At 37.6% G+C, this 23,610-nt stretch overlaps 2 protein-coding genes across 2 annotated transcripts in view; one reads left to right on the top strand and one right to left on the bottom strand.

Annotated features, from left to right (window-relative positions):
* The window catches only part of CACNA2D3 (calcium voltage-gated channel auxiliary subunit alpha2delta 3), a 383,943-nt gene that overhangs the window by 314,053 nt on the left and 46,280 nt on the right, over positions 1 to 23,610 (top strand). The gene's annotated exons all lie outside the window — the stretch shown is intronic.
* On the bottom strand, positions 587 to 23,130 carry LRTM1 (leucine rich repeats and transmembrane domains 1). The gene is made up of 3 exons (XM_054280875.1): positions 23,121 to 23,130; positions 4,216 to 4,812; positions 587 to 1,023 (listed from the first exon to the last, which is right to left on the bottom strand). Exons 1-3 carry the CDS (start codon positions 23,128 to 23,130, stop codon positions 587 to 589), a joined length of 1,044 nt encoding a protein of 347 aa, XP_054136850.1.

Raw genomic sequence — 23,610 nt, 5'->3', positions numbered from 1 at the left:
GCTTTCTGGGGCAAACTGAAAAGTTGAAAACATATTTTTGGAAGTGCTTTCAACACATTTCTGTTATCAGTGGCAGTGCACAGAGTAGCAGGTTTGAAAACTGCTTTTCAATTGTATACATCTTGAATTGAATAGTAATTTGTACTCTCTAAGGTAGTATAAATGTAACTAATTGAACTAAGTTAGATGGCTGTTTTCTGTTTTTCTTTGGAGAACATCACTCCTGTCAGTCACTGACTGTATGTGTATCATAGGTCATGTTTTGGTATAATACTGCATCAAGAGTTAGAAAAGGATGGTGAAATACTTTAATCTTGCTATATCAATATTTTGTGATCTCAAACACTCAGCCCTAAATAGTGACTTTGGAATATACACACAAAAAGTAAACACATTCTGTTGTTCTATACCAAGTCTTAGTGGATACTCCAAGCAATATATATTTTTACATTTTTTTAAAGTATGAAAAACAAAAAAATTATAGAAAATAACCCCAGTAATTAGTATTAAAACAATGCTATTGAGATTCCAGGCTTTTCAACTGCAGCGAGGCCTTTATTTTCAATAATCCACAGACAGAGGCACCTCAAGCCATGGAGCTCTCGAAGGGCTCTTTCTCCTCAGGTGTCCCGTGCTGCCTGACGGGGCCCAGGTGCTCCTTGTGGTACCGGGCCGTGATGGCGGCATAGGCACAGCCATAGACGGCGGCTGCCAGCATCATCAGGCACACCACGCCGCACACCACGCCCGTGATCACCACGGTGGCGATGGCATGCCGCAGGCTGACGGGCCTGGGCCGGGCCTTGGGCTCGCAGCCGCCACGGCCGCCATCGCCCAGCTCGCCGTGAGGGCCGTGCTTGGGCCAGGCCCGCTGCTCCGAGCCGGGCCACTGATGGCTGCTGGCCAGCGGCACCGGGGCTGCCCTCAGAGCACAGGCCCCAAAGAGCTCATAGGGAACCTTGAGGAGATCCTTCCCCTTCCGAACGCCTGGCGCTGAGCAGATGATGCCATCGCTGATTCCTCCTGAAACAACAAACAATGGTCTCGATATTTGACTATCGAATCAGGATGGCCCTCTCCTCTCTGCAAGATGAGGAGGACCCCATCTTATCAAAAGGCTAATTAATTACTGTATTATACTGTGTTATATTACATCTAAACTGAATCTGCCAAGCACTCAACTCTGCACACAACTGCACAGAATCTTGTGACTGTCGGCCAACAGTCCCGACACACACACACACACTTGGCCCTGATAGAAAAACAAAACATCAAGGAAACAAAATGCCATCACTTTGGGTAAACAGTCTCCATGTTGCATTCTACTCCTGCACAAACACAGGCAGAGCAAATGACAAGAATTGTTTTTTCTTTTCTTTGAGGTTCAGAGAATGTGAAACCCAGAAAAAATATTCTTGGGAAGAATTGTGCTTTGCTTTTCTCTGTGAAGAGAAATGTGTTTACAGTTGACAGCTGCTGAATCACCTTAATGTAAAATTAACATGAACCTCAATGTAAATTTATCATCAGTTTCAACTTCCTGCTTTTAAAGACTTATGGTATGTTTTAAAGGCTTTTGTTCAATTAGGTCAGTGATGAGATTATTACACTTCAAAACTCACATAAGAGAGCGTTTTCAAGAAGCAGGTCATCAGGAATTAGGTTATCCGTGTTTTTATGGATGTAAGTGTAAAAAACCCCATAGTGGTAGAAAAATAAGAACTGTCATAGATAAACAAAGAGGTAACTGAAAATTCGGTTTGTTCAACTTCTGACCACTGCTAATTTTTACGGTGCAAAATGGAAACAAAGTATTTGGAAAATATTTCCCACTTAATTGAAATATTGCATTCAATTGTCATTGTTCTGACATCATGTGTTAACTGTAACAGGGCAAAGAGAAAGTTCACTAAGTTTTATTTACCCATGAGGGATTTTTTGAAGCAAGACTTGTGGTAAGAAAATATACACAGGTATAAAGGAGTTGAATTTAATCAATCTATTACCCTGCTCAAATGTTAAATTTCATGATTGCTTAGAGCCAGCTTCCCCAAGGAGGTTGTTAGTACAATGGGGAGAGAATTAGGAATCCACAGTCCTGGTAAATTATGTGGTTGTTCCTCAGTGTGTAGAGGAGAATACACCAAACATAGCCCAGTCAGAGCACAGGGCTTTAGGGGTGTGGTGTGTCAAGGAGTCCACAAGGCCAAAATCAGTGTTGACATATTCTTTAAAAATTAACTAATCAAATCAACTGAATTTTCTTTCTCTTCTCTAGCCAAGATAATTCACCTTTCAGCTAAAGCCAGGCACAGAAATTTTCATCCTGAAAGTAGTGAATACAGATGGAGCCAAACTGAAATCTGGAGATTACTCCACAAATAATGTTGATATTCCAGGACAGATTTGAGCATAGCAGGTCTCTTGGTCTTTAATGGTGAAACCCAAAGCATGGTTCCAGACATCTTCAATGTGTTAGATTGAATATGGATAAAGATAAACCTCCAAATCCTTCAACTCTTATCCTTTCATGGTTTTAAGTAACTAAATATGTGTTCTTGGAATAGAACCCTGGTGCTCCTCCTGAACTGAATCATTCTCTATAATTTCCTGTTAGTATGCATGAAATGTCAATTGCCCAGGATGGATTTAGCTAAAAAATACTCAAATATTCTGGACTTACGTTGCTTCATTATGACATACAAGAAATATCTGCAGAGCCCCTGTGAAGTTTCATCCCATGCGTGTCATATAAGTAGTGGGAAATGTTATTGTGTAATGTAACTAATTTTTCTTTATGTGATTCAGACAAATAATTTTAGGGAAATACAAACACAGAAGAGAACATAACACTTGGGCTTCCCTGAAAGCTTGTTGCTAAAATTAATTTGTAAGTTCCATGTCACTTCATTTGATTAATCTGTACAGTGTTCAGAAAGATGGAAGAACATCACTGAATTTCTAGACAACATTGTTTTTTGAAATAAATGATAATATTTATACTGCTGGCAGAGTAATTAAGATAATCTGATGCATTTATCTTGGATCATTTCATTCTTCTGCACATAGAAGTCAATCCCTGCTGAATTTCCAGCATAATAGACTAAAGCCCTGTGATAAAGTAATATTTTATCTATTCAAAATATGCAGATTTTATTGCTGAGAGGAATTTAGCCTTTTGTCTTTTCTAAAAATTACCTCACTGGAAGACCATTGCAGTAGAAATTGTGTCCCTGCAAGGCCAGGATGGGTTTCCACCTGGCCTGCAGAGCTCTGGTCCCTGCAAAAGGCAATCCCTCAGTCTCAGCCACAGGGGCCACCTCCACATGTCCTGTACTGCAACAGGCTCCACACCACTCTGGTACAGAGACAGGCAATCAGAGCTTTGGGCACATGCAAACATCAAAGCCTGATTTAGAAAAAAGAAAATCGCCCTGCTGTTCTGAATTCTCAGTCTGAACATACCTCCTGGGAGAAATAAATTAATTTCTTCTTACACATAATTCCATTAGAATTAAATCATGTTATCTTTTTCACAGCATAACTCATGAATTTATTTAAAAGCAGGTGTGACCAAAACACTGCCACTACTATTTATAATCTTCACTTTTCCCTGTGTGATGCCATGGCACATTTCTGTCAGGAAATTGCCAATGAATTGAGTTCCTCTTCTGGTTAACAACAAATTAGGAAGTGATACTAGGTATTCATAAAATATTAGAGAACTACTAAGTCATAATTGATAGAAAAAGTAGAATCCTGGGTTCTCTTAAGTTTGCTCAGTGCTGATATCTGTCTTGATGTTGGCTATCATGCAACAGGTAAAAAGCCTTAAAACAGTAGGGTGGTTTCCACCAAAAATATTTTGGTGGAATTAAAACAAGTGTATGTGCCCAAGTATACTTGTTTTATATTTAGAAATGTCTATATCAGAATTGACACACTACAGAACACACCTGTGCCTGCTCTATGGGTGTGTGTGCATCTTTCTCTGGGCACTAGTGCAAGTCCCTGTCTGATTCTAATTTGCCACCTGTGTTTACAAAAGCATTCTGACCTATGCATGAGAATATAGCTTAGAGTGTTTATTTGAGGAAGTGACCTACAGTGTGGGGTAAATTTTTAATTAAATTAAAATTTCATAGAAGTGAAGATCAGTTAGATTGTGCTCAAATGTTCTCATGTACACTCTATGTAATGAGAAAAATTCCTTACCTCTGTATAGAAAACTCTCCAGCCACAGTTTCATGCCAAAGATATTACAATTGCATTGCCAGGGATTATCTTTGAAGAGAACCACTTTCAGGTTTGGAAGTGACTCCAGCAGAATTCTTTCCATTTTCTGAAGTTTGTTATGCTTCACAGAGAGCAATGTTATATTCCCTGTGCTGTTTCCAAATGTCTCAGGCAATCGAATAATGCTGTTGGATGACAAGTCCAGTTCCTTTAGGTGTGGGAGGAAACTGAAAGTCTTGTTTTCTATATAGTGAATCAAATTTCTGGTTAGGTTTAAAACCTGCAGATACCTCAGTTTTTGGAAAGCCCCAAGTGCCACACTTGAGATAGAATTATTAGACAAGTCCAAGATTTTGAGTAACGGCGTTGCAGTGAATGCATTTTGGTTGATTCTCCAGATACGGTTGTTCTGCAACTGTAGTATCTGAATTTCAGGAGGTAAACGGGCAGGAATTTCAGTAAATCCTCTGTTCTTGCAGTCTGCAGTCTTTGAGGCTTTGTGGCAGAGGCATTTTTCAGGGCAGCTGTGAGCTGTGTGTGCCAACAAGGTGACACTCCAAATCAAAAGCCAGTTACCTGTATCACAAGTGAAAGATGATTTGAAATTAGTTTAAAATGTTTGTCTTTGGGCAATACACAGGCCATAAACACAGACAGAAGGTATACAGTTCCACAATAAACAGTAATGTAGATAACACAGAATGCATTTCTTTTACAATACATAAGTAAATTACAGATAGTGTTGAAGTACTTCTATAATGCAGAATGAAGATAATGCTACCATGATCTTAAAATGAAGTACTTCCCATGGTTTCTTCTTAAGTACAAAGGGTTTTCAAGAGGGTTTGACATCAGCAGAGCAGTGATGTTTGAAGGGAATGTGACAGTTTCTTTTAAAACTATTAAATTGAAATGTCTCTCTTTCTGTGGTAGTAACAACATTAAGACATCTTTGTCAGAAGAATTACAAGCAGAACTTTTATTTTTCATTGGTTTTACTAATATCACTGCCTGGATGAATTGAGTCAATGAACCATTAAAAGAATTACAAGCTTCAAAGTCATAGCTATAAAAACTATTAGCAGTACTTTTTCAACAATTCAGATTCTGTAAGTTTCTCCTTTAAAATATCCATTTATTCTTTTTGTTTTAATTCCCTTCTCTGAATGCCCCTGTACTTCCCATTGATACAGGTTTCTACACTGTCACCAGACATTTGTCAATAAGCTTCTGAAAATATAAATTAGTTAAGAAGAGTACTTATCAATATTCATATTTATAATTATCTGTTACTCCCTGATGTTCAGGTGGTTTTAACTGAAAAAAAAAATTCCCTTTTACATCTTGCTAATGATCTTCACTTTGAAAACAGAGTACTTAAAGCTATGCTTGTATGCATAGAATGAAACATTAAAAAACTCACTATAGAATAATTAGATTTTCTTTGATTGAGGAAAGTTAGAATGATGAATCCTTTTCTAACATTGTTTTTGGGATGCTTCAAATAATTTTTACCATTTACTGTTTCAAAATGAAAACAATTAGTTAGTTGCTACTTGAAACCTTTTGGAAATGAAGTAATTGCTGATTATTGACTTACAGAGATCAAATGTGAATTACTAACAGGGAATACCATATTGATCAAATAATGTATGATTCTAATAAGAAATATGCTAAATATATAAATGAAAGATGTATTTTGAGCCTATAGTTTAAGGAACAAATTATTCATTAATTTTCTCTCAGAAATGAAATATTTATATTAAAATTACGCATAATCTTCTCCAATACTGAATTCTGCATCATGAAATTCAGTTGAAAGAATCCAACATTCCTGCATGCAAGGTAAACAATACTTTCGGTTCATTGCACTGTTCTGCCACAGCTGGCTTCAGAAACACAGCTTCCAAGGTAGAGAGGTAAAATAAATTCTTGCTTGGCAAGGAAATGCTTTGCAAACAGAAAAATTGCATTATTAATCTGAATGCTTCAGGATCTCACCTTTCATTCTGCTCTGCTTGTTCTTCCCCTGGTGGAAGATTCAGTCCAGGTTTCTGATGTTGAACAGTGACAGACACTGCTCTGATTCCCACTTCAACTCTGTTATGTGCTCATCCAGTTTCCTTCCTTGAGGATGTTTTAGGTGGTGTCTGTGACTTGTGTAGAAGTGCAACTATTTCTACTCAATTACTCTATCAGCCTTTGGTTTTTTCCTTAATCACATTCTCCCCTCTCCCCCCTTAATGACTCTCAGAGACTTATTCTGCCTCTTAATCAGACAACAAGCCATGCAAGCAGTGTCTGTCCAGCTCTGACTGAACAGCTGTAATGTACAAATAATGACCTGATAAGCTCACCTCTTCAATTTGTTTAATCTCCATCTAAAGCAAAGCACAAAAAATAAAGCTGCATTTTTAATATCCAGTATGGATTCTGAATTCTGGTGGGTTATTAGCCAGGCTGTGTCAATTTTTGCAAGATCTGAACATGGATTTTCATTATCCTGGGCTGTGACTGGAGGCAGTGGAGTGTATAATATCACTACAAATAGTCTGTGGGTTGATGACATGGTTTTGACAGTGCCCTTGTTTGCTCTTTTAAGCTTATTCATCTGACATCCATTAGTTGTGCTGACAGGATTTTATGGCTTGGGAATGCAGGACCAGTGGCTCCTTCCATAAAAATGGCACACATCCTGGTATAGTCACCGTGAATATTGAACAAATTAATTTATTTTGAAAGATATTGGAAAGAAGTAGCAGATGATACTAAAATTATACTTTATGTGTGGTGCCTTGGCTTGTTTCTTTGTTATTTCTTCAGTAGAACTCATACTGTGCCATCTACAGCAATAAAAGGATTAATGACTTGTGACTGTGATGGAACTCAGAGGTGCTGAAAGGCATGAGAGATCTCGTGCATAATTGAGTCTTTCCAGGCCATATGATCACTCCCTCTATGAGCTGTCCTATGGAGAGGGAAGTTGTGCAATCAAAACATTTCAGAACTATAGTCCAGATTTCTTGGGTACAAATTCTGCTTTTAGATGCTTTTGAAAAGATCACATAAAGCTGTCTTTCCAGGTCAAAATTTATATGATGTAGGCAATTATCTAGAAGGAGTACTAGAAAAATCATAAGGTCCAAACTGGTGTTGAAATCAGGGTCTGTACCAGAAGTTATCCAGGATCCTGTCAAGTTGAGATTTCCATATTTCCAGTAACAGATTCTATCACTTTTCTAGGAAACCTTCTCCAATGTGTTACTCAGAATCAATAACTTTTTTCTTGCATTCAGTGAGAGTTTGGAGAAGCTTGTGTCCCTCCCTAGTGAAGAGAGTAACCCCATCTTTCCATAGGTACCTTTTGGTTTCCCAAAGCCTGTACTGAGCTCTGTGTCCCCCTGGCTCAGGGGCAGAGCTGTCCCTCTCAGTGTCCTGTGCCTTGCTCAGTTGTTTCTGACACCACCCAAAATACCCAAAGGAGCAGTGGGTACATGGGAACAGTGAAGGAGAATGTAGGAAAATCCTCATTCTGTAAACAATGATTGTTCATCTTGAGGATCCCAGGATTCCTGCTGTGAGTAGCAGATCCTAATATCCTTGACATTCTTGATGGATGGCACCTTGTCCTGGTGTGACGTGAAGCTTGGGATTTGCTGTGGAGGACCGCTGCAGATGTAGATAACCTGTACCACAGTCATCCTGGTTAACCTCAACTTCACAAAAAAGGGAGAGAAGCTTGAAGATCAACTGTACTTTAGATTAATGTCAGGTTAATGCAAAAAACTTTTGTAACTTTTTAGCATGATACATTTATTTGCTATTTGTAGGACCTGTCTTAAAAAATACCTGTGAATCATTTTAGTGAAGACACAATTAAATGCAAAAAGGCTTGTTATAAACTAGCATTTTCCTTAGAAGTTGTACCCATGTTAGCTATGGATTGTCTAACAGAGAATAAAGTTAGGTCAGGTAGTTTTTTCTTGAGATGACATTCCACTCTCCTTATGTTAACTCATCCCTTGTATCAGTGGCAGCTCTTTTCATGATCTTTGATTAACCTTGCAAGAGGTAATAGCTATTATATTATTGGTTTTTTGTGTGATAAGATGCTTTTAAATTCTTTTTGGTATCTATAATTTTATTTAGCTTATTAATTGTAAGGTTTTCTTTTTTAAGTTATTTTCCATCTTAACTAATATTTGCTGACCAGATGGGTATAGAAGCTCCCACTGCAGTTCATTTCATGTAACAGTGGGCTTAAAGAATGTCTCTTAACTGCTTTCCTATTTTAGGTAAGTCTTTGCAACTATAATTGTATTATTTTTAGTATGCACCATATTACAGAGATGTTCACAGGACAAGGTCACAGAAAGTTAAGCCCTGTGGGAGGTTCAGTTCCAGCAATAATGCAGAGGTTGTTTTATTTACTTGGAATCATGGTATAAGTTACTACTTTTTTAAAAATCTTCATGCTAGGTTCAGATTTGGAAACATATGATTAAATCTGTCAATTTGCTTTTCATGCAGATGTGGCTATTTTTTCCTTATATTGAGAACTCTGAATGAACATGTTTTGTAAACAGAAGTTTCCCCAACCTATAATCCATGTCCTATTCCCATTTATTAGGAATAAAACTTTGGTTGTGACAGAGAAGTCTGATGTGGTGAAAATTATAGTCGTGTCACAGGTAGAGATTTGCCAGAAACAGGATAACCATGAAACCTACTCTTACTTCTGGCCTTTTGAACCACCAGCAGGATTCTTTTCAGTTGTCTGATGTGGTACAGCAACTGTTATTGCAGCCTCTTAAATTAGCCTGTGCCTTGCTGCAGCAAGGTATGTTTCCCATTGCAAAGAGCAAGCCCCATGAGCTAATATCTGATCCTGCTGGCTGAGGGGCAGCTCTGTCTCTGCTTTGCCAGCAAACTCTTTGTTGCAGCAATTACTGCCATCTGCTTTAAGGGAGTTCTATGCGTAAGAATCATGTCTTTTACAGAAGAACATTATGTTAATTAAACTCTAGCAGAAAGGAAACAATTTAAATATTTCAGATATTTAAAAGTTACGGGATTTGGATTCCATTGCATTGTATATTGAGTCCAGGCAGACACAATTATATTAAAAAATGTTCCCAAGACCACAGCAGACAATTCCTATACATACCCTTTATTAGATTTATTTTCCTTATGCTTTTGAGTGGGAAGGAATTAAAACTGAGATACTTTCAGGGAAATGGTATGTGCTTTCTCTTTACTAATGTGTGTCTCAGATTGGTAAAACAGCTAAGCTCTTGCTCATGACCCTAAATGAAACTTTGGTAAATGCAAACCCCTCTTCATTTTGGTTCAGGATGAAGAAAAAATTTGTATTTGTTGGTAAAACAGCCCATACCTTTATTGTTAAAATTCTTCCCCTTTGACTGGCGCTTGAAAAAATACAGTAGTGCATGATGGAGAGAAGTTGTGCCCTTTTCCGTGAGGCAGAACAACATGCAAAGGTGACAAGGCAGAAGAGACCTGGCAGTTCCTCATGCTTTTTTTCTACAAGAGCATTCCTTGTACTCTGAGAGCTCAGGACTCTCTCAAATATTTCCTGGCAGGGTACTAGGTTTTCAAAAGTTGACAAAACTTGGAGGAAGACCCTGGATACTATTTCTGCTTGCTTTTTACAACAGAAGTATAAGCCAATGGATACAAACTGAATTTGGCTCAAGGAAGATTTATACCTTAAAAATCAGGCCATATTTACCAGAGAGGTGGGCTTTTGGGTTTCTTCAGACATCCTTTGTTCTTCAGAATAAGAGGGGAGGAATATCAGCTAGAATTTAATAATGTTAAATGCTGGTTATGACAGAGCATAAGGAGACACCATGATTTCTTTGTGTCTGAACTGTTTGGGTTTGGTGTTATTTGATTGTGTCCCTTTCAGGTGGGAAGAAATGCTGTGCAGCTCTAGAAACAAGAAACCAGGCAGAGAGTTGTGATTTTGTACAGGGGAAGAGCCAAATTTTTCCTTTCCAGTGGCTTGTTTTGCCTTACTTAGATACATCTGGTACTTGTTTATTCAGTGAGTAATTAATCTATGAAATGCATTGTTGAAAGTTATCCTTGGGCCAGAAGATTAGTAGGATTTGCAGATAATCTTGAGCCATAGTTACCTCATGGGGGAAAAAAAATAATTTAGAAGGGATATAAACTTTCACTATTGAGGGCTTTAATCAACCACTAATGACACAACTTATGGAGAAAAACCTTTCCCTGTGGGCAGATTTTTCCATAATTATTATTTATAGGAATTTTTACACCTTCCTCTGACACCTCTAGGAGAGGCCAGAGTTTGAGATGCAGTAGTGGACGAGATGAACTGGAGCATGCTGTGTTCCAGCTGGGGATGGGGTGGCTGGGAGCCTGGCAGGGGCAGGGAGCTGCTGTGTCCTGGGCACCAGCGACAGCCAGGCTGAGCACCTTCTGTGCCTAGGTCAGAACTCTGGTTTTCCTCACATTGCTCTTCTGATCTGCACTGGAAAAATCTTTCAATATTCATATCCAGGTCTTTGTCACCAGGTCTATTAACAATCTGTGAACAACTGCTTGGGTCAGTCCTTTATCTGCAGATTTTTCTTGTTCCTGTCCCTGCCCCTCTCCCTTCCCCCTTTCCCTTTCCCTTTCCCTTCCCCGTCCCCTCCTCTAAGTAGTGCAATTCTTGATTTCTTGTGGTTTTATTACTCTAATATCATGCTCTTAGAAATTAATATGGCTTGTACTCTTTTCCCATAGCAAAATGAGAATAAATATATGGAGGTGAGATGGGCTTAGCTAGAAAATGCTGAAACTCCAGCCCTTAAGTGTGGCTTGGTAGGTAGAAAAATGACCAGGATGATTGCAAGGCCTTCAGAATGAGCTGAAGCACAGGGAATAAAGATGCTGGGCCTCTTTACCTTAATTGCAAGTTAGATGAAGTTGCAGCAAGGGGCAGATTAAGTGTCAGCAGAGTATTTGTTCCATCACAAATAGCAGCAGGGGGTGCAGATTAAATTTTCAATCATTTCCTGACTAATGTCAACCACCTGTTATACATGCTGAGCATCCATAGATAGAATGTATCTCCAGTAAGAGCAAATTAATGAACTCGCTGTGCCATTACTGCAAATAGAAAATAAGATTGCTTGACATCAAGCTAAGAGAAATGAAAGAAATAAAACTGGCTAGAAATAAACACATGCAAAAATAAATACAGGTGTACTTTTGTTTTATCTTGACATTTTAGACACTTTTTGTCCTCTCTAAAACAATAGCAAGATCACTTGCTATTTTTCTAGATAGCTTATTCTTCATCAAAATTTTTTCAAAACTTTTACTTAGTGATTTTGTTTCCTTTTTATATTTAATGAGAATTTCTGTTCATGGTCACAGCTCACCCTGAACTCAAACTTAAGACCGGGATATAAATCTCCTGTGCATTCTGAGTGGTTGATTTACTAGGGTAGCTCTTGTAAGAATTGGAAGGATTTTTTGAACAACATCTGTAAAAAGGTTTTGAAATGTTCACAGTGTATGAAGAAATATTTTAAAGTGCAGTAAATGCTTCTTATGCTGCTGCTCACCAATTGTGTTACAAAGGAGAACTTCATTGATTCCTTTTGTGCTTTTAAGGCAAATTGTAGTAGTTCAGTAAAATTCACTGTTAAATTTGGGAGCTCCTGTGTTTATGGGCTCACAGGACTCTTTTTGCCCTAGTAGTCACTTGAACACAGAAGCTTGCAGAAGTGAGGAGGATATTTGCTGCAGTAAAAAGTCAAATAGTTAAACCTCTCTAATTCTTGCAACACTTTGGAAATATCCACAGGAGACTTTTTTTGTTTTTCATTAATTTAGCAATTAACCTGACATTAAAATTATGCAGCTGATAAGCATTAAATACATAATTTTGGTGGATTTAATCATCAGTGAAATGTAAGTGTTCCATTGGATCAGAGCTGATGTCCTCGGTAGCTTTGGATTCAAGCTGGGATGGAACATTTCCATTGATGACGTTTTGCTGCAAGGGAAAAGGAAACTGTAACTGCTGACAGGATTTCACCTTGCAGCAGGTGAAGTGGGGAGCACCAGCTCCTTTAAAAGGTCCCTGTTCCCAGCCTGTCCCTCTGCAGGGTGTAGCAGCTGTGGCCCAGAGCTCTGGGCAGGATCCATGGGCAGCACCCACACTGTCCCTGTTTGCTGCTCTCACAGGCACAGCAGGGATATTGGGAATTTTCCCAAGCGGCTCCAGTGAGCAGAATGAGCCAGGTGCCTTTACCTGCCGCCACTGCTCCTCGTTTCAACAGCAGATAAATGTTGCAAGGCAGTGCAGAGTTTGCTGCTGTTCCAGTCTCCTCCTTCTCTCTACATTTCTGCCATCCCTACTGCTTGAACTGCTGCAGCTGCAGGCACCAACAGAGCTCTGAAAACATTATATACATCCCATAGCATGCTGTTATCCTTTCTTCACCCTCTTCTTTTTAGTCTGTCAGCAGGTTTTAAACTCCAAGGATGTTTTTAAAATACCCTTTTTTCTCCACAGAATGTTTTAAATGAAGTAACAGGGTAAGTGAGGTGTATGGATGGACTTCTCACAAGTCAAGTTTAGTTAGTTCTGCTGATTTCAGACAGGATAAATCCCTGGGAAACTTAGCTAGTATACAGGGTAATGATGCTCCTGTTTAGAATTTGTAAAATAGCAGTAAAATAGTCTACTGAGAAGACTTTTGTTTAAAAAAATAAAAAGAAAATACTCTTTCAGAGGGCATTTTATTAATGAGAATTACAATACTGGAAAATCTGTTATAGATTAGTGAAGAACAGTAACAGTGTATCCAAATGGAACTGGTTGGATAATTAAATTCATTTAATAGGTACTGAAATTTAAACCTCTTGATCCCTCTGACGTAAACATAACTTTTAAAAGTCATGGAACTTGATTCTAAAAGTGTAATGTGGGAGAGAAACACTGGGACAATGAGTACAGATTTCAGATACCCTGGGAGGAAATGTATTCAGGAGTTAAGCAACAGACATTTAGATAAAAAAGAAAAAAAGAACAAAAAAGAACAGGCCCCAAAAGTGTAGCTATGAAATATAAAAAGAAACTTTAATAACACCATGTATATGTAGGTGTGTAGCTTATATGAGCAGTATTGAAGCAATATGATGGGGATAACCAAGTGACAAGTAAGGGATACTTAAGATTGAAATCATTAAGGAGCATCATGTTTTCACTGTTCTTACACTCTTTACCTGTTCTGTATTATCATGTCTGTTTTGGCTATATGTCCTGTTTTGGTTTCCTGTTTTCATGCTGAGAATCTCCAAAGATTCTTATTCTATGGTTTCTCCGCTCATTAATAGAAATTTTTTTTCAATATTGATTACAATTTATAAAGTATGTCCACTGTATAATTGTCTCTCCTTGATTTAGTGAAAAGGAAAATTATTTACTGAGTTTTAACACATCTTTTAGGAGGATCATACCAAATGGCTGACAGGCTATGTGCATAGTAGAGAGGAAAATATTTTAGGTTTGGTATAAATTATGAAGTCCTGACAGTAGTAACTGAGCTATGCCTCGTTTTTGTTTGTACTACCTAAAGTTATTGTTAAGCTTTTAACCATGGCTTCTGTTTCACTGTCCCCTGAAGTGCTGAAGGATGAACTTTTTCTCAAGCCCATGAATTAGTTGAGATGATAACAAATTTAAGACAACAGCTGGAATGTCTGTGATAAATTTTTTTTTAAGTACAGTATAAAATTATATTATTAGCCCCAAAGTTCAGACAACACTTAAATGTTGATTTCATCTTTTTGTCTTCCATGTTTGTATCTGACTTCTGTGTCAACACTTGGTGATGCTGAAGTATAGAGGTTTAATACATATTGTCATTTAAAACAATAATTTTTAACCCAAAAGCACTTCTATTTTACCTTTCTTTAATTTATGGTGGGATCTCAAAAGTACCCAACCTCGCTGAGCTTTCTCTCTCTATAAAGCTATAGCTGTCTTAAGCAAAAAGGGTGTGTTTTCATCTTTATTTGCTTTTATTTCCTTCTGCAGTCTGTTATTTTGGAATACAATGGCAGGGCTGAGCTTGGTTACTCATATTTTGGCTGAGACTTTTTATCTTTTTCCCTTTTCAAAATGACAGTGTCCATTTCCTCTCTGTCTCTGTGTTTCAGCAGAGTTAGAGCAGATGAGTTCAAAGAGGAGCACTACTGACTTCTCCCTTCTCAAAGTTGCTCTGTGGGAGGAGTGGGCTCACTGCCTTTAGAAGGTGAAGTTATCATCATGTGCCTAACTTTAGTGAAATAATAATTTCCATACCTTGAGATTTTTTGGTGTTATTAAGATCTTGAAGAGTTTTCATTAGTTGCTGCTAAAAGCTTCTTTTCTATGAACCTGTTAGAAAGAAGAAAGAGCAGAGCAGTCTGTAATTTTTAGCTTGTGGTGATTGGGAGGTGTGATCAGAGGCACTTAAGTGAATATTTGTATTTCAAGCAATTGTAGTACAGGCTTTTCCTTGGAAAGTGAACCCTCTCTGCTTTTCTATATGCCATCAGCTGGTCATACTTTTACGTATTGTTGTTTTCTTAGCTTTGGAGTAAAGAGATACCTTTTTTAGAACTTCTGAAGACTTTGTTACATTGAAAATGTGAAAAAGTTTTGAGAAACAAGTGGAAGTTACCTAATGCTTGATTTTCTGTAATACTTTGTCTAAACAGAACTTGGGTGAAATTCATAATGTAGAACAACATTTCAGTTTCGTCATAGTGCAGATTTAAACTAAAACAGTAAAAACCCCTGTCTATCTGCTGTCCTCTGCGTTGTACTGTCACAGGACTCTTGCTAAGGCATCTCTTTAAATATTCTGAATTAGGACTTTGGACCTGATTCTTCTCCTAAAATCTTAGGGAAATGTATCACCCTTCCATCTACACAGGATTTGAACTGAAAGTGTGAATACAGCACATCCTTTCTGATATTCTATATAAGAACATTATGAAATGGTGAACAAATACACCACTAAAAGATTCAAAATGTTTTACACCTTTTTGGACAGATGATGGCACCTGTCAAACTTGGGTGTCTGGAATTCTCATTAGGCTAAACTTATGGGGAAAATAATCAGTCTGAAGAAGAGAATCTGTTTGATTTTAATTCCTATTTATAGGGTATCTTTAGACCAGGAACAGCCCTAAGCTTTCAGTACTTCAGACCCTGGACCTATCTTGTCTTCATGGCCAGATGTTCTCTGATGGAAATGTCACAGAAGTTCAGATTCCATGCAATAATTTTATATATGAATATCATAAATCATGAGCAATGCTGTCATTTTTTAAAGAGAGATTATTTTATGTGTAGAAGAGCAGTTAACACATTTTAAGCAATGGCAATGCTGGTATTTCCTGGTTTTCAGAGGTGGGCTGAGCAATGGTTTCCCATGGTAGAAGCTTTGCTGTAAATGTTTCTTCTGGTAATGTAATTAGGAAGTATTGGCTCCAGTTATTGTAACTTAAACAAAACATGTTGTCCTCAGCGAACTCATTAAACAGGCATAGCCTTGTCTAAAAGGAAAACAGGAACATATAGCATTTCCATGGAAACTCAGTTAAAATTCTGATTTGTGTATATGAGCATGATCAGCACTACAATCTAAACTCATTGAATTAAAGGAGTCTTAGTTGTGAAGTCAACCCAGTGTAAAAGCATCTGACACATGCAAGAGTCAGAGCCTTCCATCCCTACAGATGCTTTTTATCTGCACTTTGAAACAGAATAAAGCAGAGAAATTTGTGTGAGGCCCTTCTCTTTTTGCCTTTTGTGGCCATTTGTGCCATTTTATGACAAGAATCTATATAAGAATATAAACTAAATCTGTTTAAATATTCTTTATTAGAGGTTGTTATAATTTACTTCAACTCTAATGTGTGGTTTTGATTTCATTTTATTTTAAATAAAAGTAAGGAGGGCTTTTCCCTTAGTGTCAGGCATATCAGCCCTGTACTGTAAGAGAATGGAGAAGATAATGTTTGCTTCCATTATAGATGTGCTGAGATGATTTAGTAGTTCTAGAAATTATGCTCCAGAACTCTTTTTATAAAACAGCAGAAATATAAAGCATTGATTGAATTTGCCTTAATTAGGAAATTAATTATGTTCTATAAATGTGTTATAGCAGAACTTCCAGGAGAATCTTTGTCATTTGTAAATGTCTACATTTTGGAAAATGGTATTTCAAAGTTATTTAAATGTATATATATCATATATGGTATATCATGATATATCATATTCCTATATCTAGGAATATGATAAAGACTTCAGAATTGCAGCCCAACATTTACTGATTGCAGTGTGAAACAAGTGCTTCTGAAAAGCCCACCAGGATCAGCCTGGTGCTCAACACCTTCCAGGCAAAAGCCCTAGCTAAATTTGCACCCATCAGGCTACTTATTAACAAGAGAAGCTATTTTGTATGATAAATCCTTAGCTTAATGTATAATCAGACATCTCCCTTTCAGAAACCTTCCTGATTTATATCAAAGCTCTTACATTAAAGAGGATTTCATTTGGTGCCCATTATATTGATTTCCCTCAAAACTCACAATTTATACTTCTAAAATATGCCTTAAGACTGTATTGACAGCTAAATCCTGCTAATCATCAGTATATAAATTATAATAGACAACTTGTCGAAGCATCTGGATAGCAGTTTATGTGAAGTATGGTCCAGTTGTACTTTTATTGTGAAAGTCATGTCAGCACTTACACTATTTCCAGGAGTTAATAACTCACCCAGAGAAGTTCACTTATGATCACGACTTGGCACACAGGTCTTGGGCAATGCTGACATTTTATGAAAAACTTTTAAAGTGTGTCAGTGCCTTCTAATTTTATCAGTCTCAACATTTTTTAAAAGCCTTATTTCTTTGGAGTTTTTTCTTGAAGTATCAATTAAAAACATTTATTAGTTTTGTAATTGGTCATAGGTTGGTCAGTACATTGCTCTTTGTATTTTGTGACTTTAAAGAGGTGATTTCATCTTTTTCTAATGAAGAAAATAAGCTGTTGGCCAATTTTCAGCAGTATGCAAACACCTCTAAATACACCAGATCAGCCCTAAGCAACTATCTCTGCTGGCACTTAGGCAGGCTTATGTAGCAATTCTGAAGATGGTAATTTCTTATTTTTCCTGAAATCTGGTATGACAAGTAAATAGACAGCTGTCATTCCATCCCTGATTGCCTGGCTTCTTGGATGGCATGAACTTCTACACATTAAATAAAGCAAAAGATAAATTATTTTCCCCAATACAGGGGGATATTTATTTCCCCAATACAGGTCATTGCTATAGCACTTCTTGGCCATGTTTCAAAATTGTGGCAATAAAATGTTCTAATGAAATAAATTTAAGTAAACATGAAAATGTTCAGATTACAGCCAGTGTTAATCCATAGTTTTAGAAACTGACTTTCAAGTGAGGCATTTGTAATATACTGAACACATCTTAAAAGATGGTGTTTCTTTTTATTTAAGACATAAAAAGTAGGAGAATACGAAAGAGAAGAAAATTTATATTTCAGTATACTGGAAAATCTCTGTGTTATTAGTCTGAGATTGCTTTCTATTCCTGACATGGTTTAAACCTCCAGTTCAGGAGATTCCAAGAATGCCAGTTTACCGCTCTAATGCTAACTCCTATTTTGCTGAACCAAGATGCAACTGTGTTCTTTTCTGCACATATATTTTATTAAAATACATTTTTGATCCAAAAACTAAAAAAGCAGGCATGCAAATCTGCTTTTGCAAATACTCTTCATGGAAAAGTTTAAAATCTCTGTCTTTTGCTGTTACTGGTTTTTTAAAATTGTTCATAAAAGACACTAAATCAGGTTGCAAATCCACCAGTGTTATTTTCTTTGAACTTGCAACTGCAGAACAGCATGGTACTACTCAATTTCAAACACATTTATGTACATTTAGTCTTTTGGACACATAAATATTTTTGTCCTTTTCTAAAACTGTAGATTATCACCACATGGTTAAAGTAGTGATCTTAGAAAAATAAAACCATGAGAACTATTCTGGAGCATTACAGTAAACATTTCATTTATGAATCGTATATGGTGTTGAAAGGCTGGAGATTTTTATTCATTATGGGGTCCTTCTGATGTATTATTTGACTTCAAGTAGCATGACTCATATTTTCAGCAATTCAAAGTAATTTGCTGATCACAGGATAGCACAAACAGTTTGTAGAGATTATCACTATTCTTGTTGTTATGACTCAGTAAATAAGACATCCAAGACTTATTTCCAAATGGTGTGGTTTGATAAAATGTCAATGTTTGCTCATTCAGTGTCCCAAGCCTGGTTTGACTAATGAGATTCCATAGATTCATAGACCTTGTAAGGACACAAATCCCCTGGTGACAGCAGCAGACAGGGAGTGGTTGGTGCTCAGTGTGTTCTGTAGGCTGGAAATGTTGGATTGGGTCAGATCCCTCGCCCTGGAGGGGGGGACTGGACAGAGAACTCATGAGTTCACTTTGGAGTGGATGCCATTACATTTATCCTCAGTGTCTCCAAAGTATTCTGTGTCTGGCAGCAGTACAACTTGTACCCATTCTGCTATGACAGGATTGCAGTTTGGGAGGGGTAAACCACTTTGGAAGTTATGATGGAAGCTTTGCCCATGTCTGAGGTCAGCCTTCTCACAATGCTGAGAAATGTAGAAACAATTTTGTTTTTGTTAACCTGTTGAAGTAGTAGCCAGAATCAAGCCTGCAAATAAAACATGATCAAGGCTTGCATGTGTTGTGTTTTAGTCACAAGTGGAAGCAGAAAGTCTTATATATCCTAAGAGAATCCGGTCACAGGATAGTCAGATAAATATCCCAATTTCTGGCTCTTTGTCTGGACTTTGAGCCTCTTAGGGTTCCTTAATTGTCAGCTTGAAACCATAGCCTTTTGGCTGAGATGGAAAGGTAGCCTGGCTGTGCACTGAACTAGGACCTCAGCTGTGAGAAGTAAAGCTTTTTCTGAGAACTTGACAAGTCCTGGATCTTCCCTTAAGATTTGTAAAAGTGCTTACAAATCCATACTGTTCCTATTTTCCTTTCAGTTATGGGTAGTACTCAAATAGCAAGAAAACCCTATAAAACTAAAAAATGGTTAGGGAGTTATAAAAATACTCTCACTACTTCATTATTTTAGCATTACTGTGGTCAGATTTCAATCTTCACATGCTTCCTATACCGTTGGAATTCAGAATTATTTGTCAGAGCAGTGGCCGTGCTAGGAGATGCTGGAAAAAAGTTGAAGGCTCATAGGAGTTCATAAAAGCTCTGCCACCAGCAGAGTTTCCTCTGTGATGATTCTTGCCTTGTTTCTGTAGGCTGCTGAAACTTCCTGAGGCTAAAAGTTGTACTAGTCAGTTTTCTTTTTCTTTTTTTTTTTTTTTGGCTTCCTTTCTATTTTTCTTTTGCTAATGCAATGAGCCAGGTGTCAGTAGGTGTCAGGTATTTTCTGAAGTCACAGGGAGGATGCTCCAGACACCAGACAGGGCTGAGCTGTGCCTCGCCTCACCCTTTTCAAACTGGGCCACCTAAGCCCCTCCTTTATGCTGTCACTGCACTCCTTGCATTCCTCAGGAACAAGGCACCTCCCTGTCCAGCAAAGTGCACCAAGTGTAAATTTTCATACCCAGGGGTTACCTTCCTCCAGGCTTATGAGAGGTTTGTTTCGGGGTGTTTTGGTATTTTTTAAAAAGTTACAGATGGATTCTCAAGCGCTTCCCTTGAGCTTTGCTCCTGGTGCACAAAGCTGATCCTGGGGTAAGTGAGCAGAATTCTGTGGGGAGCCTTTTTCACAGTGTTGGCAGAACATCAGCTGCTCTCCTGTGAAGTTTGGGATACAGGATGATTGTCTCAATGCTAATTTACAGATAACCTTTTCCCTCCAACATCCCCTGTGAAGATTCCTGAAAAGGCAATGGACTTCCAGTCACCAGTGTCTATATTTTTTTATGTTTACACTCAATTTATATCCTTTTTGAGTTTCCTCCTTGCTCCTGCTGCTACTTCATTAGTCCTGCAGAAGGAAGATATGTGTCAGGGAGTCAGAGGGAGTCTGGTTTTTGATGATGTTCCCAGGCTGCCCTCCACAGCTCAGTTTGTCAGGGCTTGGCTGCAAACCAAGCCCTTCAGCTTTCCCTGGTGCTTTGAGTTTGGATGAACTTCGGCCTCCCAGCAATCATCATCCTGCTCCCCTTTCAGCTTGGCCTCCCTGCAGCTTCCCAGCATCTCCTCCCCTTCTGCTCCAGCTTGGCCTCCAGGAAACACCATTTCCTACCTACTGCCTTCCTCTGGCTTGGTTGTCTCCATGCACACATCATCTTCCACCACTAACTCTAAAAATCTTCTGGAAGAAAGCATCAGGCTTGAGGTTTCTGAGTAAAGAGGCAGAAGTCCTCCCATTAAGGAGAATTCACTCATTTACATCCTGCATCACAATAGCTCTGATGAAAGAAGTAGTTTTTGTTTTGCTAAATCTTATGTGGTCAAAACTGTCTCACATAAAAAAACCCAATAATTAAATAGGACTTAAAAATATCTCTCAGTCATTCCACTTACTTGATGACAAAAAGGTAATGATAAGATGCCATATATAATACAAAATTTTTTCCCAGCTTATTGTTTAGAATCCAAACCTAGGTGATAGTTGGACTTGGAGATATTTTGTTTTTGACACTACATCAGGCTCTGTAGCTCAAACTGAGATGGAAAAGGTAGGTGCACATTTACATGGATTTCAAAGGATTTAATAATAAAATATTTTTAAAGTATTAAAATAATTTTAGATTACTTAAATATGCAATAGACACATTGTGGAGTAAACAAGAAGGTTTTATGTCGAGAAACAATAACATTAGTTGTAAAAATATTAGAAATTGTCCCTGAGTGAAATAATAAACTATCAGAAAACAACAACACAACAAACCAACACATTGCAAAGGACAGTTTCTGAAAAATAACTTCTTATCCAAATGCATAACAGATACCTTATTTTTGCTGAGGTAGGAACCATGCTTTATTTTAAGAAAAACAGAAGAAGGTGTTTAACTGCTAAATAGTTCAGCCCTTTTTTTTTCAATTGGCTCTTTTATCACAAGCTACCCATAACAGCTCACTATGAGGATGGCTGGTGTCACCACCCAGGACTGAGACTGCCTGATGCTTTCAGGCATAAGCTTGTATTTTCAGTATATTAAAAAATAGCTAGACTTAAACTGTTAGGCTGGTTTTTGTTATTGTTGTTGGGGTGTTTACATCAGAGTCAGTCATTCCGGGTAATAAAACACACATTTTTCATATTATGATATAATTCTGAAGATCTTCTCTTTGAAGAGAGGAACTGAAAACAATGAGCAGGGGTGAGAAGAGGAAAGTGTAGATAAAAGGGGAAAGATCACTGAGAGGGAAGCTGAGTGAAGTGTGGAGTTTGGAAAGGTGAGACTGCATTTTACTGTGCAAGTGAAACTGAACCTGGGAGCAGAAGCAGTCTGAGAAGTGCCCAATTCACAAGTGCTTGTTCATATTTTTATATATCCTGCATATGACATGGAATGACTGCCACTGAGAGTACAGCTATGTTGGGTGATACTGGAGCATAACTATGTTACTTATTGCATAACTATATTATTGTCTATAATAATATCTACATAACTATGTTATAGATAGAGAGGTCTTGTTGAAAGACCTCTAATTTGTTAGCTAAGACTTCCTGGAATTGACGGGAGAACAATATCTAGATTTTATGTTTAACTATTCTAAATAAAACACCTATGTCTTACAACATTTTTTATCGTCTTAGTGATAGGTGGGAGTCTTCTATTAATCTGTACTGGCTGTTCTTGACAGTTATGGTGTTTATTTCTCAGGATTGAGCACTGGGCTATAGAGTCAGTATCTCCTTTGCCTGAGCTAAATGCTGAAGATGGGTTTTTAACTGAAATAGATTTAGATTATAAATAGAAGGGAAATCAACTTTTTAAAAAGTATTTAAGTGTGTTCTGGAATACTTCACATGTAGTTATTGGATATTTTCAAAGATAATAATCAGAGCTAATACTACAACAGAGAAAGAAGATCATTTTAAATAGTTTAAGCCCAATACACAAAGGTGATACAGATTGAAAAATAATCCTGCTACAAGTCTGTGTCCAACATTTCTCATTTTGAAGCCAAGTTAAACCTCATTTAAGATAATTCCATCAGAAATAGGAGGCCAAAAGGTTCTTATGATTTTAGGCATCTTTTATGTATGAGAGAGAGTCTTAATCTCTACTGTATTCTGTGGGAAAAGGAATGGAGACCTTAAGATATTTTTGTAACCTTGCTGATCTAGTGCTTATATACAGTGTTATAGTGTATAGATATTTCAGAGAATGGAAATCCCTTCAGCTTTTGCTACTTTTTCCTATAATCATGTATTTGGAATCCATCTGTCAGGTTTGTAGGGAAACTCAGCTCCTCTCTTGCCTGAAATAAATCAGTCTAATCTATTTTCCTCTCGTACTTTAAGTAGGAAATTATTCTTTTTACTCAGAACCTAAGAAGGATTCTAATTCTTTGCACAGAAGTAATTTGCTAAGGAAGGATTTCCTTATCTTCCTGTCTATTTGCTTAACCACAGAGATTGAAAGGAACACAAGCAATCCTGATCTATTCTCAGTACTTATTTGTTTTGCTTCATGTTTGCCTTGATACTAAGCAGCCCTGAGCCAGGCAGCATTTGAGCACTTCCCAGTAGTTCCATCTGAAAGCAACCCACTGAGAGAGTGAAATATTACCTTCAGCCATGGAATCGATGCACAAGGAAATTACTTATTTAACAATAATTATCAGTGAGCCAGGAATTTAACTTTGTCCTTCTCAACCATCTGTTATTTCATAGGGTCTGCACTGCAAAAATAGCAACCACTTTATTAAACAGAGAGAAGAAATCTCAGAGAGTTCTGTAGGCAGAATTAAAGGTTTTTATTTGCATCACCGAATTTGCTAATGTGACTAAAACAAAAGATTGGATTTGCAATATTTGTTTGAAACTCTCAGCTCCCATCAATTGTTCTCCTGCCTGTCCTCAGCTCCAGCCCACCCTCCTCTGTGACACTGGAGAAAAAGCAGCAGAGAACACAAAACTCCTTTTTTCCTGGCTGAACAATTTTTATCCTTTGCCCATTTCGGTTGAACCAAGCCTGCAAATGTGGAAGAATATTTTATACTTTGAAGTGTACATTCCACACAAAAGTCAGTTCGAGTTTTTGTTATTTGCGGCAGTTT

This window comes from Melozone crissalis, unplaced genomic scaffold (assembly GCF_028551555.1).
Source record: "Melozone crissalis strain CALT ecotype California unplaced genomic scaffold, PUWL_Pcris_2 ptg000029l_1, whole genome shotgun sequence".
Lineage (NCBI taxonomy): Eukaryota > Metazoa > Chordata > Aves > Passeriformes > Passerellidae > Melozone > Melozone crissalis.
This window is presented reverse-complemented; position numbering and strand designations above follow the sequence as displayed.